At 37.9% G+C, this 24,751-nt stretch overlaps 1 protein-coding gene across 2 annotated transcripts in view; it reads left to right on the top strand.

Moving 5' to 3' along the window:
• snu (ABC-type transporter snustorr) overlaps positions 1-24,751 on the top strand; it is a 350,310-nt gene that overhangs the window by 123,045 nt on the left and 202,514 nt on the right. For both annotated transcript variants that reach the window (XM_089255064.1, XM_089255065.1), the window contains exon 3: positions 9,488-9,642. In XM_089255064.1, coding sequence (XP_089111190.1) covers positions 9,488-9,642 — 155 coding nt within the window. The remainder of the gene's footprint in view (positions 1-9,487; positions 9,643-24,751) is intronic.

The raw sequence follows: 24,751 nt of genomic DNA, 5'->3' as shown, positions 1-24,751 counted from the left end.
AATATTTGAAAGAAAATGCAAGAGAAAGAAAAATATTTGAATATACACGGGGTAGAACAGTTAATTCATAATGTGATGAAGAAAGCTGGGACAGGGAAGAGAGCAGTAGCTAAAAGCTAGTAAAATGTTCTCGACCCTGTGGCATCTCTGTTCTTGGAACACACATAAATCTTCTTATTTCTTTTGACCTGAAAGAAAGATAAAAAGAACGAAGTATATCGGCCCAGTAGGTGTAAATATATTTACTAATTAAATTAAAAAGTGAATTATGGAAACCAAAAGCTGATGTAAGAGAATTTCATGCTACGGTTTTTTTTTTTTTCACTTTAATTCAATGACAAATTTTTAATAATATAGAAGGGAGAGAAAAAGCTAGACAAAATAAAAATTATAATAGAATCTACAATTGATGTTAACTATCTACATAACTAAATCAAGTTATTGTTTCCATTTAAATTTACCTGTCAAATTATTTATTATTTGTATTCTCTAGTGATTTATAATAGTAGTCCTTTGAGAGAATATTCTCTGTCCCCTCTCTTCTCGTCAAGAAGATGGGAATATTGAAGTTTGTAGACACCACAATATTAAAGTTTGAAAGCAAGAAAATTAAACCAACAGGGCTGCATCGTGTCCGGAAAATTCACCGTCAGCAATTCACAGACAACAATTAAATTGTTGTCGGAAAATTCACCGCTAGGAAAATTCACCGACAACAGTTCGATGAGAGTCAGTTAGCGAGGGAGTGAGCGATTTAGTTACTGAGTCAGTGAGAGAGGAGTGAGTGACCCAGTGAGTATGTGAGTGACCTAGTAATTGAGTGATCTAGTGAGTATGTGAGTGAGTGGCCTAGTGAATGAATGAGTGATTGAGCTAGTGAGTAAGTGAATTAGTTAGTTTTAACCTAGTAGTGTCACAAATGATTAAAAAATCCGATTGTTCTATATTATATTGTCTACATTACAATATTGACCTAATGGCATCTTTATAGCTTCAGCGGTTTTGGCTCGGTGATGATGAATCAGTCAGGACATGTTATTTTATATACAATATATAGATGTGTAGATACGCACTAAAACACGATTTCTGAAAATTCATCACCCATGGGGATCATGAGGTGTTCAAGTGGCATGGGGGGGGGGGAAGTCTTCGCTTAGTAAATTTGAGATTGCAGAATCCACACCAGTGAAGTCGCTGGTAGCGGCTAGTTCATCATAAAAAAATAATCCATTGCTTACTGATGATCAACAATGTTTTTTATAATATCAAAGTGATAACAGGAGATGATTTTAAGCATTTTAGGAAGCATTAATTCATCGCGTATCCACTTACTTTATTATCTTTTAATTCTCTGTTATTATTCTTTTTAACTTTTCGTTAGAAGATTCTGAGTGAAAAATATAGAGTTAATGGAATTATTGAATAACATTCTGTTCCGCAACAGCAATTTGTAATTTCTTCCGTATCATCTAAATTGCTTCTAATAAAGTCATTATTAAAACTTCCCACCATATCATTTAGGATCACTAACTGGGTCACTGGGTCAATTTTCCTGGCGGTGAATTGTTGTCGGTGAATTTTCCATAAACCGGGCTGAGTTGCACAACTTTTAAAGAAATGTGAGTGATACATAATTTAAGTGTATGTGCATTGAAGAAAACAACAAATCTTTATCTTAGAATATAATGTAGTTACATATAATATCCTTGAGAATATTCTCTGGAAGGACTACTTTCATAAATTACAGGGGAATATTCTTATAGAAAATAATAAGAATTATTTTGGAAGTCATTAATAATAGTCCTTCCAGAGAATATTCTCGAATATTCTCTTTGATGAGAATATTCTTCGGTTACCGAAATCTTTAAAGAGAGTATTATCAAGAATATATGTAATAACATGTATTATAATAAATAATCTTGATAAATAACTTAATAATTATTATTTTTGATAAGAATATTCTCTAGTAGTTTATAATAGTAGTCCTTTGAGAGAATATTCTCTGTTCCCTTCTCTCATCAAGAAGATGGGTATATTGAAGTTTGTAGACCACAATATTAAAGTTTGAAAGCAAGAAAATTAAACCAACAGGGCTAAATTGCACAACTTTTAAAGAAATGTGAGTTATACAGAATTTAAGTGTGCAGGGGTGTCGGAACTATTTTCGACCAGTGGGTGCTCACACGGGTGTTCGCCGGAGGGGGGGGGCACTCCCCCCCCCCGAAGGATATCAAAAATTGAAAACGTATTTGTAAAAATAAGTATTAAAAAAACGCAAATATATTTTTTGTATAAATTCTGTATATGATGGGTGACTTGAGCCTCGGGGCAAAAGTCTCACCATGCGAAACGACATTGGTTACACGTCACTTTGGCGTATAAGCCGCATTAGTGAAGCGATCCCAAATAATTCGCAACTGTGTTCCTAGCTAGATAAAATGCATAAAAAATTAGTTTTCTCCGAGAGAATAATGCACTATAGTTCGAGTGTTTTTACAGACACGAGAGAAACACATTCTTTCTCTAAACTTTTCAGTAATTATATTTCTCTTTACTCCTGATTTAATACTTTTCCTTATAGCAGTGCACTGTGCCGGTGGCACAGACCAAGAGACATATATTGCAGCAGCATATAAACAGGGATATCTCTCATCTATTTACTCTTCGGCTCCAGTACTTATAAATAAATTTTTTATTTCCCGTGATAAGATACTTTAGTAATAATTTCTAATAATTCATTATTGGATTTTTGTATAAACAAGGCATGGTTTTTTTCTTTATAATTATTTTTGCTACGAGCCTAATCTATGAAAATATTTTATTACGTAAATCTTTGAATTTATACAAAATGCTTTCAATGCATGCTTACTTGCATGTAATTATGATAGGGTAAGGTAATTAACCAGTCAGGTGACCAATTAATTTCTCCTTTTTCTCCTTATTAACCAGTCAACTGTCCAATTAATTTCTCCGAGCGTTACCCGCAGTGCCCACTTTTTTTTTTTAAATGTGCGCGCTTTTCCCCCTTTTTTTTTCTTTTCTTGGAAGTTTGAAATTTTAAAATATTTTTTTTATAGCTCAAATGTGTCTAGACGTAATATGACACCCTAAAAGTGGGGAGGGGCGGTTATAATGTCCTGTGACTAAAAGAAATGCTGTTGATGGATTTATGTGGAACCATAGTAGTTGAACCTTTGGTAAAACATACATGAGTAATAAAACAGATGCATCTTCGCAAGGCAGTTGGAAATTGAAATAAAAACGATGGGGATGCAGCTTTGCAAAGCATGACAAAGATAATAGTAATAATAATCTCAGACCTTGAAATATAATTGTCAACTCCATCTAGTGATGAGATAATAAAGTAGAAGGATGGCTGTACAGAGATGGCAGCACATGTACGACAAATTGTTTCGTCATATCTATGTGAAAAAGACAGAAAAGTCAGTGTGTCGGCAAATGCCGTCGTAGGCAACACCATTACGTATATCAGCGGCGGCAAATGCCGTCTTAACCACTTGACTGGTGAAAAAGACAGAAAAAAGTCTGCGTGTCAGCAAATGCAGTCGTAGGCACCAACATTACGTATGGCAGCGACGGCAAACGCCGTCGTAACCACTTGACTGGTTAAAAGTTCGAAGCTAATAAAATGAATATTCTTAATTAAAATTTTTTATGAATGCATTTAAACTGACTTCCTCATTTTTTTAAATCACCAACCAAAAAATTATGAGAATTTGAATAATTACTGATTAATTTTCAAAAATTGAAGTAATTCGATTAAATATTGGCGCGACGGCGTATGCCGCCGTAACCACCTGACTGGTTAAGGTAGATGGATACTTTCGGAATAACATACAATAATTAAAACCTGAAAGCATGGCCCGCCACATCCTGTAGTGGGGCCCCTAGGCTGGGATCTTTTGCTTGCTTCTCGGTCAGACTTTTAACGGGCCCCTTCTGTAGTTAATTTATAGCATGAAAAAGTAAAAAAATGATGATGACCGTCCCGGGCCCCAGGGCTAGAGCCCTGTCAGCCCCCCCCCCCTATGTGGGGGCCATGCCTGAAAGTGTTGACTGTGAAGAGCTCAACTAAAAATAGGGTCTTTAAGTAGGCTGCCGAGCCATCGAGAGTAAATTAAATTTAAAATAATTTGGCAAGTACCAACCAAATTTATTGTGGCACTAATCATAACCAATTGAATTAGTATTTAGTCATGCCAGAGCACTGGTTATAAATTTTTTCTACAATCCTATGAGGGAGGGGGAGAACAACAATTACCGCTTATTTTTCAAATAATAGGATTAATAATGAAAATTAGAATACACAAACTCACCCTGATGTATTTTCATCGAAGAAAAACTTTTCTTACACACTCAAGCACGACAGTTTCAATTGTAAATCGATTGATTCAAGTCCGGTAATTAAGAGAAATAACACTCCGCCGTTAAGTTTCGAAACAAGATGCTATGAGAAACAGTTTCTATACGAAAAATCTACAAAGATATTGCTGATAAGCTTCGTTTAACAATTCGCCTGTTGGAAAATCCAAATATGAAATGCCTAGATCTTTTCGATAGAGTAATTATGTTTGTACTTTATCTTCACTGTTTACACCAATGGTTCTCAAAGTGTGCTTCGCGGCTACTAGAGGCACCGTGCTGAGCCGTCGATATTGATGTGTGGCAATCATTCTGGCCAGCAGTAAACATAGGTAGTACTGTACTTTTACTCCCTATCTAACATGCAAAAAAAAAAGACGATGACTAAGGCAATTAGCACAATGCCGTTGCTGTAGGCACAACCATGCTAATAACATCCAATCACAATAAAGAATTGGCCATTGGCAAAATTGGACAACCAAAAAAATCTTCTCACAAGCTTCTACAGCTGGTTGTCTGCAAACTTCACTGATCGTTTAATAGCATTTTTAGCGTTTTGGAAAATAAAAGAACTTCGGAAAAAAAAGAAAGAGGAATATCAATGGTTTCAAAATCTTCTTTCCTTCCTTGGAGTTACATCCACCTCTCACAAATATATCCGCTGCTACTTCCGCTTTCTGGCACCCAAGGGGATGTCGGTCAAAGTGAAAGTCCCAGCCTTTGCATATGCTCTTTGGAATTCCTTCACTAATTGTAATGGCCACGAGCACTTTTTGATGTTATCAGGGTTTGAAACTGAAAGCTGTTTCTTCTCCCACGAAATGTAAGTTTCAAGAAGGAAAAAAAATCATGTTTCCCATTTCAGAAGAAAAGGATTTCTTTTACGAAAATTGCGACCTGGTGCGATCGCACCTTTTGCAACTGCCTAGGTCTGGTCTGCTTCAACAAAATGGAAAATGAAAAAACAGTGAGATTACTATCGGTTTGAGAAAGGGGTCTTCCTTCTGTCACACGAAACCCATGTGATGGTCACAGATGCATACCCCTTTAAAGAATAATATTCGGTATATAATAAAAGAATAAAAAGTGAATCGTTTCCTCATCCAAGATCAATGACCCTTCTGAAATCCTTTGGAAGAACCGAAATAAAAAATGTTCGAGACCACGTGATCATGCGCAGGGCTACCTTTAAACAAAGATCTAAAAATCATACCCCCAACTGATGGGGGGGGGGGCTAACAGGGCTCCTACCAAGAATGAAAATTTGTTTTGGCACTTTCCCCCAAATTTCCCACCACGAGCCGCCAATTCTACCTTGGAAATACTGTATACAGCGGCACCCTGTCTTGGCCGATCTCGTGGCACACCCCTTTCAATTAGGAACCGTGGCTGTACTCGGCACTGTTTGATTTCCAAACAAAAATATTGCTCCTGAAGAGTGCACAGGAAGGGACGAAGACTGGGCCTCCACGTGATCAGAAATAGATAACTAAAAAAAAGTTCAAAATATTAAGAAAATTTTATTAAAATATCATATTGGTATATAGAGAAAATACCCATATATGATATTTTAATTAAATTCTTTCATCTTAAAATGCTAATTTTTAAGGTTAGTACCGCGAGATTTTTCGGAAGATATTCCCTGTATCTGTATCCTCCCTATGGCCTCCCGCAGCAGAGCCTCAGACTAAACTTTTCATGTGCCCTTCTATAGTTAATTTGCAATGTGCAAAACAAAAAATGATATGAGAATTGTCCCGGGCTCCCGGACTGAAACCCTGTTAGCGAGCTGCTCCTGCCCAATATAGAGTCTTTTGCTATAGAATAATGTAACAAAGTTTTTTTACATAAACAAATTTAAATATCAGTGGTTCTAAAAAGTGCACGTTGCTGTTCCCAGTGGGTTCACTGTTACTTTGCAACATTGATGCGTGCCTGTTCCGTGCTCTAAATTGATTTCTTTCAGCACTTCTAAAAGGCGGAGGAGAAACAATGGCTAGGACCAGGGCCCCACAAGGGTGAGGCTGACAGGGCTCCAGCCCTGGGCCCGGGACGATTCTCGTCATTTTTTGTTTTTCCCCCTATAAATTCATTTTAAAGGGGCCCGTGAATGTCAGGTTGCGGCCCCCCGCAAAAGATGACAGAGCTCCATAGATTAGTCTCTTTTATTTATTTATCAAATTTACTGATTTATTTTATTTTCTTCCAGTGATATCAGTCATAAACAAGGAGACAAATTTTCTTTAAAAAATCTTTGCAGGCATTCATATATTCGAGTGAAACGTGTGTCTGCATCACCCCATCAATGCAGAATTTCATTTATTGTAAAATACTTTTACCCTGAGGTAAAGGAAGGATGCCTGCATGCAGGGCCGCAACTAGATACTTCGTCACCCGGGCAAGCCGGAATTTTGGCACGAAGAAGGAATTGCGCGCCCCTCCTGGTTCAGCATTCAGGGCACCAGACCCGCCTGCTTCCCTCTAGTTGCGCCCCTGCCTGCGTGGACAGAATCGTAAAAAGCGGTTGTGGGCTCCAAAAATACCCATCGTAGGTGCCTGAAGCTGTAGGAATAACCACTAGATAAGTAGAGCAACAGGACAGAACAAGAGGTATAGGATGAAGAAAAAAGAAGATTTTTCATTTTTTGTTAGGTTTTTGTTGCAAAACACTGTGGGTGCTCCAGCAGCAGCCCCTCCCCGGTAATGACACCACACCAAAACATATGCATCTAGATACCCTCCATCCCTTAGGCAAAACGGACAGAAGCAGAAATGTGAGAAAGCGCAGGGGGAGGGGGACACTACAGTAAAATGTTTGCTGTATCGGCGCCTAAAGGCTCTATCAATTGTGATGGCAGTGGGGACTCCAGCAAGATTCAAGACTCATAGAGAGGAAAAGCAGGCAGTTTTTCCTTTAATTTTTTTTCCCATGTTCGATATTTACGGAAAAATATCAGTAACCTATATAGGAGGTTTTTATTCCTGGATCAATTCTGTGGGTGCTCTGCCTCGTTCTACAAGAGAGTGTGGGTGCTCGAGCACCCACACCTTCATTCTAAGATACAGAACTGTTGTTTTCTTCAATGCACACACACTTACAGTGGCGTCGGAGCCGGGGGTGCGGTGCTCGAGCACCCACAGCACCCCCGGCTCCGACGCCACTGTAAGTCTTAACCAATCTTAACCAATCTTATGGAGAAATTTAGAGGTGAATAATTATCTAAGAAATATAAAATAGAAAGACTAATTGGTAGAGATCCAAAGATAATCAGGTGGACAAAGAAGTAGTTGAGGAAAAACTGGTTAATTCTATAGAGAGTTGCAAGAGGATAAAGATTTAAGAATAAGAGTAATATCTAAATATGAAATAGGAAGTGGTTGTAAATGGATTTTGCAAATGGACCCAAGACTGTTTCATGCTGTAATATCCAGAAAGGGATTTCATCACGGATGGCAAAGATACAATGTTAAAGCACTCAATTGGTCGAGTGTACTCTTTAAGTGCTGGCGCTTTGGTCTCTTGGCGAAGAACTGTAGGGGACGTGACAGATGTAAGCGATGTGGAAAGGAGGGTCACATAATGGCAGCATGTTCCGCTGAATTAAATTGTGTTAATTGTGAGGGGCAGAACATGAAAGTAGGAAGAAATTGGGATGTTAATCATTTGTGTACAGCTAGCATCTGTAGGACCTTACAAAGGAGATTATCAGAATTAGATCTAGTACAAATTATGAAATTTGTTAAGAATTGTTGTACTGAATTGTAAATAGCCCCACTAATGTAGTAAAATATGTAAATAAAATTTTTTTTTGTATTGCAGAATACAAAGATGTATAACCTGTAAAATGTAAAAACTCCCAGCCACAAGGTCGAATGAGAACCCGGCGGCGGGAGAGTCGCATTCTTGTTTAGTTTTGGTTGAAATTTACCCTGATTTTGAGTTGGGTTCCAGGTTTTGGGACCTACTCGACTGAGCAGGACAGCTTTGTGTCGTCTGGTTATCAGATTATGGCGTATATCCCTCGGGATGGGTCGCAAAAGTGCCTAGCTTATTGCCAAAATTTTGAAGTGCTACAAAACTGATAAATGCTGCTACAAAAACATTTTTGCTGCTATGGAAATAATTTTTCCTGCTATGGAAATAATTTTTCCTGCTATGGAAATAATTTTTCCTGCTACAAAAATCAAATTATCATTTTCCACTCCTGTATATATATATGAATCTCATACCATAAAAAAAGGTAGAAGAATTATAAAAAAGTGTGTGTTTGTGATTCCAAGAAATTATCACATTTTTGCTCCCAAAAAAATCTTTTAAAAATACTTCAAAATATACATATTTTAAACACTGCACTATACAGCAATTTTTGGAATACATAAACTAACCTTAAATAAAATTTTATACCTGAAAGCAACACATTTTCTTTGAAAACAAATAATTTTTCTAAAAAAACCCATTTTCCCCCAAAAACCAGGTTTTTTTTAGCCTAAAAAACCCAGCCCGGGGGAAAATGGGTATCTACCTGGGAAGCAAATCTGACAACCATGGGTTATAACCAATATTTATGTAATTTAAATATACAATTTCGTTATAAGGGGGATTGACTGTAGTAACCCTGACATTTAGGCAGGTTACCCTGTCAGGCACCCTAATGTGCCACTGCTCAGTGTTTTAATCATTATATAAAACCAGCAAGAAGAAAGGAAGCACCAACTACTGATCTTGTCCTTTCTGTCACTTTTTCCAATACCCTATCACTTAAAGTGGGCAATATCATTCCTTGGTGGGGGTGGAATGGACTGATGGGTGATGGAAGCTACACCTATATTATGGAATGTTCTGGGTCGGCTTAGCAGGTGAGTGGGGGGGGGGGGGAGAACAATCGATCTAATAAGTTCAGAAGACTGTTCTTAGCAAACTTTTTCGGAAATAAATTCTGACTGCACAGCACTCATTTTGCCCATGAATGCTTTCTAAACATTTCTGCTTCTGATTAGAAAATTTGGAATACCATGCAATCACGAAAAGTTTGCACACCCGATTCTTTTATTTTTATACTGTTTGCTCTTATACCGATGAATATTATTTCAATTTCTGTTTCAGGAACTTGCTCTATACACTGAATTCACAATTGAAGAAACTCTCACTTATTTTGGTCGCCTATGCCAAATGGAGTATGAATTCATTGAGAGTCGTATGGCATTCCTTCTCAATTTTCTAGACATACCAGATCGAAAACGCATTGTCCAAAATTTAAGGTTTGTATCCATGAAAAAATTCTTCCTATTTTACTGGGGCCTCACATCCTGGAGCCAGACCCATAGTCTGGAAATTTTGATGTGAACTTCAGTATTGTGAAGTTCTAGTGTAAAAAATGAATAATTTAGAATATATTTCTAATATTTTTTGGGGAGTACAATTATTTAGATACCACAATGCAAAATGATCTTAAATGGAACTCGCTCTGTGATATTTTAATTTTAAAAAATTATAAATTATGCAGTGATTAGTTACAAAATGAAAAACATGATCGATGGACGATTTGTAAAAGATTTATTTTACGTATGGATATATTCAATTAATTATGCAATCAGTGCCTGGGGAGGAATAGAGAGAAAATTGAGAATATTCGGAAATTAGATAATATATACTGAATATAGTAGAATATGGTCTCAAATATTGATAGATAATTCCAAAATACAATGCCGTACTCTATCTTTGAGATAATTTTTTATACAGAGTTGTCAAATTTTCACAATTAAATGAAAAATACTCAAGCTACAGTTAGAGACAGGCTAAATAACTTTAATTATATTTTAATATATGATGATATATTTGAGAAACTAATATCGTCTGAGAAGATAAACAAACAGCAGTGCAAAAGTTGCCAACCAAACATAAAACGATAGGGTTCCCAAGACAGTCGTTCATAATTGCGTCAGGTGAAATAATTTCAAATTAGATTTTTTTCAACAGTCCCTAATTTCACAATGAAAAAAAAATTATTTGAGACCTATCTTTGAAGTGCACAGTTCATGTTTCAGTCTTGTTACAACCTTTGTTAATGAATCAGCTACTCAGTTCCAAAATAGCTCAGTTCCAATTTTTAAAACTTCAGTCTTGTTATTTTTGACAGCATCTCTACACACATAGTGGGTGACATCAATATGTTTTGTTGCATAACATATCAGCTACTCAGTTCCAAAATAGCTCAGTTCCAATTTTAGAAACTTCAGTCTTGACAGCTAAGGCAATGTATTTAGCTTCGACTGTTGAGCTGGCCACCATTGTTTGCTTTTTGCTCTGCCAGGTGACAGCAGCTTCAGCAAGTAGGAATGTGAAAACTTCATTTTTGACAGCATCTCTACACACATACTGGGTGACATCAATATGTTTTGTTTGAGCATGAAATATGCTGTTTTTAATCGAGTCAATTGCTCATTTACTTTCACAGTAGATCTTGATTGGAGTGTTGGCTTCTGGCATGTCTAGTTCCTAGAGAAATTTGTATAACCATAGGGCCTCTCAGAGCCGCAACTAGGGAGGAGCAGGCGAGTCTTATGCCCCAGGCACTGATGTAAGAGGCGCCAAATGCACCTTTTAACTGCTTCTTCTACATTAGATGGGCACACAAAAATGTGTTCTTGTCCCTGTCCATTTATTATAAAGCCCATTTATTAAACAAAAGATAAAAAACAAAAACGATGGTGTATGTATGATACCATTCATAAAAACTACGATTTTTTCTCCCTGGAGCAATTGTAAAAAATATCTCCTTTACAAAAACTTACTATTACATGGTTGGTATGATGGTTAATAGATTGTATGTCTCCCATGCGATGAAATACAGTCTGTACAACGCCTAGGCATGCTGAGTATCAAATTATCGATCTGATCTTGGGGAAGATCACTCCACTCAGTAAGCAATGCTCTCCGAAGTTCCGGTACACATGTAGGAGGTGGTTGATGGGCTGCAACTCGTCGGCCAAGCATGTCCCACACATGCTCTATCGGATTCAAGTCAGGTGAGAATGCTGGCCATTCCATACGGGTTATATCCTCAGATTCAAGGCATTCGTTTACGATGTTTGCTGGGTGAGGACGTGTGTTGTCAAACATAAACACAAATTCTGCGCCCATGACACCCCTAAACAAACGTACATTTTGTTCCAGAATGATGTCCCGATAAATTTGGGCTTTCATGGTTCCGGTTTGAACATGCAGATCTGTTCTGGAACCCAGTATAATTCCACCCCAAACGAACAATGCTGCACCACCGTAACGTGTCGTTCAATGATGTTGTCTTGGTGGTAACGGGTACCTGGCATTCTCCATATGACAGTCCGATGTGAATCAGACTGCAAGCAAAACCTGGACTCGTCGGAAAACATCACACAAGCCCACTGTGACGATGTCCACATTGCATGTTCTCTACTCTAGGCTAATCGCAGTGAGTTGCAGTGAGCGGAACACATCTGACCGGCCTGCGAGCATATAGACCAATATCTCCCAAACGTCTGTACACGGTTTGCCTTGAAACTGTGGTACCCGTGGCTGCAGATAGCTGACGAGACAGGTCGGATGCTGTGCTCCGTCTGCTTCTTTTGGCAGTTACTGCCAGATACCGGCCTTCATTCGGCATTGTAACTCGGGGGTGACCTGTACTGTAACGTCTACTGACATTTCCGTTATCTTGGAATCATTGCCAAAGCCTAGAGATGGCACTTTGGGCAATTCCATGTTCCTCGGATACTTCCATCTGTGTACGCCTGCATTCCAGGCGGCCGATAATTCTACCACGTTAAGGCCGGGACCTGACTACGGCGCGGTTGCAGGCGGTTGACGTTGGGGGGGAAGGCATCATCTATAGTTTTATTCTGTCAACGCGCAGATACAACTGCAACCGCTGAGCGCGGTTTTTTCAACCGAGAAAATCCACATTTTTTTGGACGGTTGGGGTAACCGGAAAGCTGCCATCATGTATTGCAAAGGTTTGAACACCCTGATGACGGTTCGGCTGGACCTGCGGTTGCTGTCTTCCATTGTCTATTAAGTGGTTTGACAAGGAGGGTGAAGGGATTTCGGATGCACTGGACAAAGGAATTGCTCTCCTTCTCAGATTGCCATAAAAATTAGGGGAAAAGACAAATTCGAAGGTGAAGTTCTATTCCACAGAAACTAATTCTTTGTTTGGCGCTTTTGCACTGATAACAATAAAAAAAACCAATGAAGAAAAAATTAAATTTTTCTAACTAATGAAATTTTTTTGCTTTCCTACATGAGCATACATTAAAACTCGGTTATAATGACATTCATAAACTAACGTGATTACGCTAAAACCGAGATGTATATTTTAGAACACTTGAATGAAATGCATTGGATCCCGATTATAACGTTTTAGCAAAAAACCAATTAGTTACCTCATCCAAAAAAGTACAAATTGCCAGGAGGCCCAACTATTTCTAATAAATTCATAAAAAATTATCAGAAATAAAAATAATTAGACATCTGAAGGAATAAATTTTTTTGTTTGCAAAAATTTTCCGTATCAAACTTTTGAAACATTTATTAAAAGCCCAAGTATGAACCGGGGAGGAAATATGTCCCTAAGAGCTGCATTGCGTGTGTTTTGCTTTCATTATTCTGTCCTTTTGGTATTTATTTTTGTATCGTATATGAATGTGGCTGTCTATCTGTTGTTTTTGCAATGAAAAAAAACCATCTAGGCCAGCGGTTCTCAACCGGTGCTCCGTGTGAACTCCCAAGGGCTCCGCGGCCCTGGAGGAAAATAAAAAAAGAACCAGTAAATTTGGAAAAACTAATTATTAATATTTTTGAATAAAAATAAATCAGTAACTTTGATGAATAAATAAAAAATAGGCCTACGGGGCTCTGCCATAAAAATTATATACTGGAAAGGGCTCCGTGGGTCAAAAAAGATTGAGAACCGCTGATCTAGACAAAACGTTGTATGCGGGTAATATAGAAGAGTGCACTAAGACAATTTTCACACCTACCGTTCTTTTCAAGCAGTTTTTGATTTACAAAGCAGCAACTAGGGAGAGCGGATCCACTGTATCGAGTGCTGAACTAGAGGGGGTGCCGAATTACCCCTTTAACACCACTCCTAACCTTTCCTTACACGGGGACGGCAAAAGCTTGCTAGCTCCAGTTAAAAAAGTATCCAGCTGCGCCCCTGTCCTTAAACCTTGCAACATACATACAGGGCCACAACGACATGCGTGGTCAGCCGGGGCAAGCATGCATTTTGGCGCCCCCTTTTAATATTGAAGGAGAGATGAAAGGTTAACATTTGCGCTCCTGTCTGGCTCGGAGTTCGGGGCATCAGTCAGTGCCGTCTTAACGCATGGGCCCACCCGAGCACGGCCCGGGTGCCTCTTGGGAACTAAAAGGTCTAATGAGTATCATAATGTTTTTTAAAATTTGATTTTTTTACAGTTTTTAAAACATGAAATTTTCAGAAATTTCATTCCGATTTTCTATCTGAATTTTTTTTTCCTGACCATCAAAAGAAATATATTTTTTTTTTTAAATAGGAGAAAATAATTTTTCCTTGACTTTTTTTTTGGTCATATGGGGTTTCCCAAAATTACAATTATTATGCTTAATTTCCATTAATTAGAAATTTAGTTAATTGGAAATTCACTTTAATTACAAAGAAAAACATGCTAAATTCATGGCCAATTTTCTTTAACTTCAAAAATATGTTATTTAAATGGTTTTTTAATATATGTTATTTAAATAGTTTTTTAATATATGTTATTTAAATTAATTATGATGATTCCAGTCATCATATATGATAAAATTTGTGCGATTTGGTCACAAATCGTAAAAGCATCAATAATGGGTCAACTTGTAGGTTGTCTTTCTTCAACTTTGAATTAATTTCAAATGGCAAATATTGTTACAGAAAATTAAATTTCATTACATGAATATTTTTATTAGTATATACAGTAAAACCCCTCCTTTTTGTGAACACGGACAGGACAAAAAAATTAAATCCATGTAAAATGGGTGACCGTTAAAAAGAGGTTTGAAATTCATACTTTTATATATTATACAACTATAAATTATTATTTGTCCGTGAAAGAGGGAGTATCCGTTAAGATTGGGTTTCACTGCAATGCAGCTTATGAGCACGAATTTGCATGCTAACTGGAGCCAACTTCAGCTTGGCGAAAATAATTTCGCCAATCCCGAGATGTCACGTGACATTAAAAAATAAAAAACCCCGGTTGCTAACAGCAGTGCGTGTTTCACGCGTAATTCCACGGTTGCTGATAAGATCAACCGCACCAGCCGAACCGTAGTGTGCCGGCAGCCTAAAAATCATCCACATGCGTCCTCTGTGTCATAACTATTCGCTTATGGCACTGAGCGCCTTACAGAACTCTTCAGAACGATTTTACTTCTTTGCCACCATTCCTTATATACCCCTCCCCCTCTTACACTCTGGTCATTGTGACATGCTATCGGCATCATCTGGTGGCTTCCTGAAATTTGCATATCATTCCTGCAGATGTGTGTGATAATTCTACCGGTGAAATTTGTACTTTAGATTTCGATTTCCGTGTGATTCTGAATTATCCTTAATTTATGGACTTGAGTGTATATAAGTTTGAATAATTAATTCATTAAAAAAATGTTACTTTGCTGTTGGGTTCAGTTTTTTAATCCTTCTGAAGAAAACCAACCTATATAAATATCCTTAATATCCCAGACCTCGCAGTGCTCCTATTTTTTAGAAATGCCCTCCTATTTTCCTACTTTCGTCGCAGTTCTATTTTATTCCAATTCTCTCTTACTATTCCTATTTTATCCCTCCCTTCCTTTTGTTTACAGCCAATATCTCACTACGAAAATTCCGAGAAACCGCAAAATGTCACTGCTTTCCATCCCTTTTGACTTGTTTTATTTTCTTCACAACTCGCTACTGAAAAAGAAAAAATAATTTTTTTCAGGACGATGACAAGCGTATCTTTTCGCCCCCGCGCCGTGTTGTCGAAATGCTAAAACTGCAGTCCAGTGGAGAAAGCGAACCTGTTTGGGAGATCGGTTGCCGTAAATAATAAGGCAAAAATAGGGAGGAGTAGGGACAGGCTCTGTTCAAACACAAGAGAATATAGCTTTCTCTCCCCGTATCTCCTAAGGAGCGTTCGAAGCCAGGTTTTCCTAGTAGGCGTTTTGCGCCACGCGAAATGAACCGAACTGGATCATTTTGCTTCAGCTGTAATGTGCTACATAATCACGCTACGCATTTGTTTCCCAAGCGTGGCGCATTAGATCAGTATATTATAGTATATGCATGGCCCCCACATCCTGTAGCGGGGCCCCTAGGCTGGGATCTTTTGCGGGCCCCTCGGTCAGACTTTTAACGGCCCCTTCTGCAGTTAATTTATAGCATGAAAAAGTAAAAATATGATGATAACCGTCCCGGGCCCCAGGGCTAGAGCCCTGTCAGCCCCCCCTATGTGGGGGCCATGAGTATATGGCCCTGGAGTCAGCTACTCCAGGGCCAAACGAAAATGGAGATTTTTTGTCCCTTGCATCTCAAATTTATTTAAAAGTACCAATGTTTTTTTATTTTGCTCTGTAGGCATATATCAATGATTTGTAGCATGCATTTTGTACTAGGAGAAACCATTAATGAATATAAAATATAAACCTGTTTTTATTCCATAAATTTGCAAATTTTTCATAATTTTCAACTTTTTTTGCCAAAATTATCATGAAAATGAAATCACACAGCAAAATGGATGCTTACAATTATGCATCACATAAAAATCTATAAATCTGCCAAATTTCAAGAAACTTTGATTAAAACTAATACGCAAGGGACTTTTTCCATAACAATCAGTTACTCAAATGGCAGTTTTGAGAAAATCAACGTTAAAGTTTTGTGTACTTTCATGAATGTCATATCAAGTTTTTTTGGCATTACAATAGTCCCGCTCCATATGTTTCAAAGGAAAGGAAAGAACACAGCAAAAATGAAGAGAAGATCGGTGGAACGCGCGGCACGACGCATTTAACTCCTCCAGAAACAGTCTGCCTATCATGCCCGACGTAAAGCGCTGTCGTGAGCCATATTACGCTCTGTACTACTATTTTTTGTATTGATGAGTGGACGGCGTGTCGCGCTAGGTGATTCACGTTGCGCGCGGCATAGAAAACCCGGCTTTACGGGGGGGGGGGGGGGCGAGCCGATTAGCCGCTTACTAAATCCAGTTTTTTTTTTAACCGTCAGGAAATAATAACTTTCGGGTGTCATTCAAGTATTACGTCCGTCAGCATCGATGGTGGTGGGGGGGGGGGGGGTTCTGATTTGCTGATTTTTGATAACGGGGGAGGGGTGTTAGGATGATTACTTCATCACCCACCATTTATAAAAATGTGAAATACAGTATTTTTAATGGCATCTTATTCGTTGCGCCAAAAACGAGAAAAACTTTTCGCTAGTTTGTGGGCACCTGAACTAACATTCTCCCTATTGAGTTCCCTACAGTGCCACTTTAATGATCTCTAAGTGCTTAGCGGATCTAGGTGCTCTGGACCTGTGCCGCGTTTATAGCAAACAGTGTAGAGGCCTATCTCTAGGAGGTGCTGGTCCGGGCCGCTTGAGTGCTCCGGAACTGTACCACGCATCACTCATGTGGTCCGTAATTATTCCATGGATCACTTAAGTAATCTTAGAATTTTCCGCTGGTAACTTAGAGTGATGTAGAACCGCACTGGTGGCTGCACCAGTGCTCTAAAACTGCCACATGTCACTCAAGGGATTTCTAAATGTGCCACGGATCGTTTAAATGGTCTGGAACTGTGTCGCGGGTCACTTATCGGTGAATGTGCTGCTTGGTTCATTTTTACAAAATTAGGTTTGAGAGGGACAGGTTTGGTCCGCACCGACCAAGTGTTTACTGCGGGTCAAGGATTATCTATGGGCTTAGAGGTAGGGTCGCAATGAATTTCTTAAAAATAATTTTTGAATTCTTAGCCTTCAAATAGTATTGAAATTAACAGAAATTTTCACATTATAATAAGATATTTTCTTTCGAAATTTTAATTCTGAAAAAAAAAATTTGATTAAAAAATATATTTTTGATCGTCTATATACATATATAGGAGAAATATGTATATAGTAAATATAATTGGAGAGAAGGGGTAGAACGACCATGAGCCCCCAACCAAAATCCCTTCCCATGTACGTCTCTGATCCAACCACTATGCGTTAGGAGGTGGGGGGGCAGAGCGCTGACGAAATTTTGCTGAAAGGGAAGGGTAAGAGTTTTGCTGATTTCTAACAAGGGGAAGAAGGGGTCAAAAATCGCTAAAAATTTGCTGACGTAATACTAGAACGGCCCCTTATTTTAAGCATGTGCTAAACCCATGGCCTAAATATGGTGTGCCTGAAGTGGCCTCGGTACACTTACAAATGAATTAAGTGGCTCGCGGCACATTCTTCCTTCAATTAAGTGGCCCGCGGCACATTTCCAGATCACAAATAAATCTGCGGCGCTGTTCGAGATCACTTAATTCAGTGCCCCCCCCCCACTTCATAAGGTTGAGTTAAGTTGTAATGTGCCGCGAGTCATTCAGGTGGTCTGAAAGTGTGCAAGTGTGCAGCAGACCACTTAAGTGGAAATGTGTCAAGAGCGCCACTAAAATAATCTGTGTACGGCGAGCCACTCAAGCGATCTCGAAACGTGCCGCGGGCCACTCAAATGATCTGTAAATGTGCCTCCAGCCACTTACAGTAATCTGCAACTGAACTACGAGCCACGTGAGTTAACTGAGGGTTTGCCTCGGGTCACTCAAGTGATCTGGAAATGTGCTTGGGGTCACTTAGGTGATCTGAATATATGCTGTTGGCAGCATAAATAATCTGGAAATGTGCCGCAAGCCATTGAATTAATCTGGAAATGAGTCCTAGTTAAATGATTTGATGATCGTTCTTAAACCACTTGTGTGGTTTTATTATTTGACCTGGGCCACATAAGATAACTCTGAGGTCCATTGGTTAGCATGTGTGTTTTAAGGCATACTAGGGGTTTGTGTGTATGCTATTGATGACAGCCGTTGTCTTTGAAAAAAAAAAGGATGACATTCATGAACATATGTGAGTGCTCTGGAACTGTGCCGCGGCGATCTGTAAATATGCGGCGACATATTTACTGATCAGGGAATGTGCTCCGGGTACTTGAGTGGTCTGGAACTCTGCAGTGAGTCACTTAAGTGATCTAGGAATGTGGCACGGGTCACTTAAGTGGAACAGCAGCTGAGGTAACTTGAGTAATCTGGAACTGTGCCGTGGTGATCTGTAAATGTGGTGCGAGCCACTTGAATGACCTGAAACTGTGCTGCAGGGTCTCTTGAACAATGTAGAAGTGTTGCTTGGTTCATTTTTATAAAATAAGATTTGAAGTTGTGAGCCACAACAGATGACTCTGGGGCCACATTCTGCCCGTGGGCAATTGGTTAAGCATGCATGGGTTACATTTCTATGGCACCTGGACAGGTTTTTTTTCTTTCTTTGAAAAGCACAGGGGAAAAATGGATCACGATCCATTTGTTGGACGTTTCAAGTAACAGTAGAAATTTGATTAATTTCTTTTTAGTTTTGTCATTTACATTGTTTTCGATACTGCACATTCTGTGGAAATGAAAGATTTTTAAATTCATTAGAACTTGAGTTTTTTAAAATATTTATAGATAATAATATAATTAAAGTATATAAAGTGTGAATCTCAATGGCTACAACATTTTTATGTGCCATAATAATTTGGGAATTCCATTTTTTCCCCTCCTATTTTATTCCTATTTTTTGTCAATGATGTTCCTATTTTTCCTACTTTTTTCTCCAAATTTTCACTTCTAGGCCTGATATCCTCTATAAATATCTTTCCCGTGTTAAATTTAACTCACTTTATATGCAATTCTGCCTTGTGCGACTATTTTGTGGAACAAATTAATCATGTAAATCAATAGATACCTGTATATTTATTTATTACTAGGGGAGCAAAGCCCCCTGACGTCTTCGGTGTCCAACCCCCCCCCCCCAACTCCTCCAATGGTCCTAACTACTCGTCACATCTTCTTTAATTATAAAACAAAATACTCTTCAGGCACTGCGAATGAATGCCTGCAAAATAGTCATTCAATTGCCAGTTTTCCACTCTGATTTCGATAAGCATTGCACTGCCATCATAAATACAGCATAATACTCAATGCACCACAATACATATGTGACACACCACGATAGGCAATACAGCACAATAAGTAATGCACCATTATATGCAGTGCATCACAGTAGTATACCATGATAAGGAATGCAACACAATATGCAATACAGCACAGTACATGATGCAGCGCAATAGCCAAAGTACCATAATATGTGATGCACCACAACACATATATAACACTTTTAAAATTACCAGAGACTAGGCGAACCCAACTCCAGAATGTGTGAAGTGATAACTACTCTAACCCTCCCATTCCCCCTGGGGTTTTCATGAGACACAATACATATGGCAGAGATGGAACACATTCTGATTTAACCTATGTAGGGGCAAGGGTGACAATAATTATGTGTCAGTAATATATTATGTGTATTGCACTTGTTTGCATTCATTGGTATTGTATTAAATAATGAGCCATCGTATCAATGAATCAATATTGGCAATGCACCACCATCGGCAATACAACACAATAAGTAATTAGAACTCTACACCACTATACGTAATGCACCACAATACACAAAACACGAAGTGTTTTTTTTCAAAAACTCAAATAAAAGTGGCCTAAATATCATTTTTTCCTTGAAAAATTTTATATTGGTTCATTATTATTCATTTATTATATTATTCATATATTATTAATTTTTACCACATTTTATATTCTTGGGGTACATTCTGATGGTATATCTTTAAATTGCATAAGAGGGGTTTTTTTTTTAAAGTCTCATAAAATTGGCCTGAATATATATATATATATATATATATATATATATATATATATATATATATATATATATATATATATATATATATATATATATATATATATATATATATATATATATTTTTTTTTTTTTTTTTTCATATGAAGTATATTAGTTATTTAAAGTTATATACAGAAGCTAAAATTTCTCATTCTTACCACATTTTCTAACTTTTGGCTACATTCTGATGCTCTATCTTTTGCAAATTCATGAATAAGGATTGCATCACACATCTAAATGTAGTGGTGTATTATCTCACTGGGTTTCTTTTTACCTTCACAAAGAAGCAGCAACAGTAGTGACACCATCATGCTAGGGGCAGGTGGTCCTATAATCCAATAAAAACACCAGCTGTCCTTAAAGGACAAAGACCAGTGTACTAGTAGTTACATTATCTCACAGACATTTTAATTTTCTTTCCCATAAGAAGTAGCCCATCTCTTACTGTATATCACCCAGCCTTAATATTCAACAACTTTTTATACTTTCATGGTTAAGCCCAGTTAATCAAGGTTCTACTGTATAGTAGTAACAGATTTTTGAAAAAATAATCAGCTATATACTGGGTGATTATAATTTAAGTTTTGATTCCAAAACTATACAATAGGTACTGATCAGAATGACTTGAAAATTTGCATGGATACTCCTGAAGCAATGGAAGTTTCTTTCGCAAAAGAAAAAGTGCAAAATGTGCAAGTAGATGATGCTGTACTTGGCCAGCAGTATAATCTATTTTGTGCAACCACATCATTTCGGCACTTTCACTGCATCAGTGTGTGGATAGAACCACTTCTATCAAGATGCACATTGCAATACCAGCAAAGCAGCTGCTGAAGACCCATTTTACAATAACAGGATGCAACTTAACCTTTGCACCTTCTGGTTGTAGGGGATACCTGAAAATGTTATGAACAGTGGTCAAATTACAAACTTTGCAACCTCCAGCACATCCCCTCTGTATTAGAAGTTCCTCAGGAATATTAATGTGGGGCATGCATGGTTTAATAAAGGTGAATTGCAAGCGCATCCACATCATGACCATGGCATACTCTGATCTGTTGTTGAACAAGAATTTTTGTGCTTTCACCTCATAGCCAGAACACGGTGGACAACATATTTAACATTTCTTGAGTAAGTCTTAGTTATTTGTTCAATTACTTTGTTTTTTTGTGATGTTTCCATGAATTATGAAATCGTGCAATGCTATAATTAAGTTATCATTTTGCCATGACTGGCTATTGTTTCCATTCTGTGAGCAAATTTCCCACGTGTTGGATGATGTCATTAGTTTTACATTTTAAATTATTTTTTTCTCCTTTACCAAATGAAATTGCATTTTTTCAGGAATATTAATGTCAATTTTCAAGTCATTCTGACAATGTCATTTTTTACAGTGTTTTGAAATCAGAACATTAGTTATAATCACCCTGTATATCGTAAATCATTGCTAATTAATCTGCATTATTTATACTTCATTAAATATATTATGTTCACCTAATTTTTGCAAAATAACTTCCTAATTAAGCATACTGAAAGTAACTAGAGAAAACATCTTTATATTATATGATTAATAATAACATTAAAAGAATTTTTTCAAACACACAAAGTAAAGTAAGAGTTAAGCAAAAAATAATTAAATTGCAAAAGTTGGTTTTTGTTAAAATGTAAGAAATATTTATTGATTAATTAATATGGGAATAGTGTTAATTACATTAATAAAAATTTCATTTTAATTAATTATTAGAAGTTTTAATGATTTTTCAGAAATGTAATTGTTTTTAATGTTAATATTATTTAAAACAAAAAAACCTATATAAACCAGAAAACCTGGTTTTTTTTACTAACATTGTATGCAGTACACCACAATAAGCAATACAGCACAATACGCAATGCATCACCATCGGCAACAAAGCATAATAAGCAATGCTCCACAATATACAGTGCACAATAGCATTGCACCACAATAAGCAATACAGCACTACACAATACACACTATATGCAGTGCATCACAATACAGCACAATACGAAATGCACCCCTGTCGGCAGTGGCGTCGGAGCTGTGGGTGCTCGAGCACCCACGGAAGTTTGTAGAACGGGTTCGAGCACCCACAGAATTGATTCAAAAATCGAAATTTCCTGCATGAATCTCAAGACGGGCACCCACAGGTTCGAAACACTTCTGACGCCCCTGCCTGTCGGCAATAAAGCACAATAAGCAGTGCTCCACAATATGCATTGCACCACAATACGCAATGCACCACCATTGGCAAAAAACACAATAACCAATCAGCAATAAAGCACAATAAGCAATGTTCCACAATGTGTAGTGCACCACGATGAGCAATGTACCACTATATGCAGTGCACCACAATATGCAATACAGCACTATATGCATATTGTGGGGTGCATTACAATATGCAATACAGCACTATATGCAATGCACACTATACTATGCATTACACCACAATAAGCAATACAGCACAATACACAATGCACACTATATGCAGTGCACCACAATACAGCATAATAAGATACAAAGCACCTTACTTCCGTTAGCATAATAAGCAATGCACCGCTGTATTTAGTGGACCACAATAAGCATTTCAGCAAATTGTCAATGCATCACAACATGAAGTGCACCTAAATACAGCACAATACGTAATGCACCACAATAAGCAATACAGTGCAACACAATACACACTATATGCAGTGCATCACAATACGAAATGCACCACTGTCGGCAATAAAGCACAATAAGCAATGCTCCGAAATATGCAGTGCAGCACAATATGCAATTACATGCAGTGCACCACAATATGCAATTATATGCAGTGCACCACAATATGCAATTATATGCAGTGCACCACAATACGCAATGCGCCACCATCGGCAAAAAACAATAACCAATCGGCAATAAAGCACAATAAGCAATGCTCCACAATGAACAATGTACCACTATATGCAGTGCACCACAATATGCAATACAGCACTATATGCAGTGCACCACAATACGCAATGCAGCACAATAGGCAATGCAAACTATATGCATTACAACACAATCCACACTATATGCAGTGTACCACAATAAGCAGTACAGCACAATATGCAATTATATGCATAATAAGCAATGCACCACTGTATTTAGTGATACATAATTAGCAATAAGCACCACACTACAATAAGCAATACATTACAATACATAATGAGCAAAATACTCAATACTGTAATCAGCAATGCACCACTGTTTGCAGTGTACCACAATTCGCAATACAGCACTATCAGCAATACAGTAAAATGAGCAATGACCAACTATATGCAGTACAACATCATAATCGGCAATAAACAACAATAAGCAATATATATATATTAGCACTATATTCAAGGAACCACAATAAGTAAAACAGCACTATGCACTGCATCACCATCGGCAATATATCACTATAAACAATGCACCACCATTGGCAAAACAGCACAATACGCAACGTACCACTATATCCAGTGCACCAATACGCTATGCACCACAATACGCGTGCATCACAAGCGATGCAGCACAATACACAATGAATTACAATGAGGGAAGAAACACAATATGAAATGCATAACAATACGCAATACATCACAATATACAATACATCACAATAAACGAAGCTCCACGATGCACCACAATACCGGAGAGCGAGTACAATATGTTATGCACAATAATTCGGAATGCACCACAATATATATATGCAGTCAGTGGCATAGCCAGCGAGGAGCAGGACCAATCAAAATTCTGCCAACATTGGCGCCTATCTTCCTGAAAATGACTAACGAAGTCTTCAAAAATTGTGACAAAAAACAAGTTCTGAATATTTTACTGAGGGTCAGTATATGCTTAGAAGGGTGGGGGAGGGGTGGCGTTACACTTCTTTTGTAGTTATACCGAGCTTTCACAGGCATGCACTGGAAGGATGAGGTGCGGTGCAGTGACCTATTAGAAACCAGCAATAAGTCAGAGTTAGCTAATCTATGGGTCAGTGGGAGGGTAATTCGGTGCTCTTGAGATAAAACACCCGAGGCCAAACACAACGACAGAATTTGTTCCATGGAATGGAAGGTGCGTCCCCAAGTAAGAGTTCCAAGGCCTGGAAGTTCCTCAAGTTGTTGTGCGCCTTTAAATGATTTAGGTCAAAGATCATTAGTCAATGAATATATGTTTCACCTTCCGGGGCCCCAAAATTATGATACCCGGGAGCAAATCCATTGTAGAAATCGTGGCTTGTTTGTATCTATGTGCACAGAAATTTTCAGCACATTCAATTTTTTTTCACTACCTTCCGTTAATCTGGTGATTTCAGTACTTCATCATA

The sequence above is a fragment of the Pholcus phalangioides genome, unplaced genomic scaffold (genome assembly GCF_987345545.1).
Source record: "Pholcus phalangioides strain wild (caught in Gottingen) unplaced genomic scaffold, Ppha-v1.0 ptg000042l_1, whole genome shotgun sequence".
NCBI classification, from domain to species: Eukaryota; Metazoa; Arthropoda; class Arachnida; order Araneae; family Pholcidae; genus Pholcus; species Pholcus phalangioides.
The sequence above is the reverse complement of the archived record's forward strand: the minus strand, read 5'-3'. Positions and strand labels throughout refer to the sequence as shown.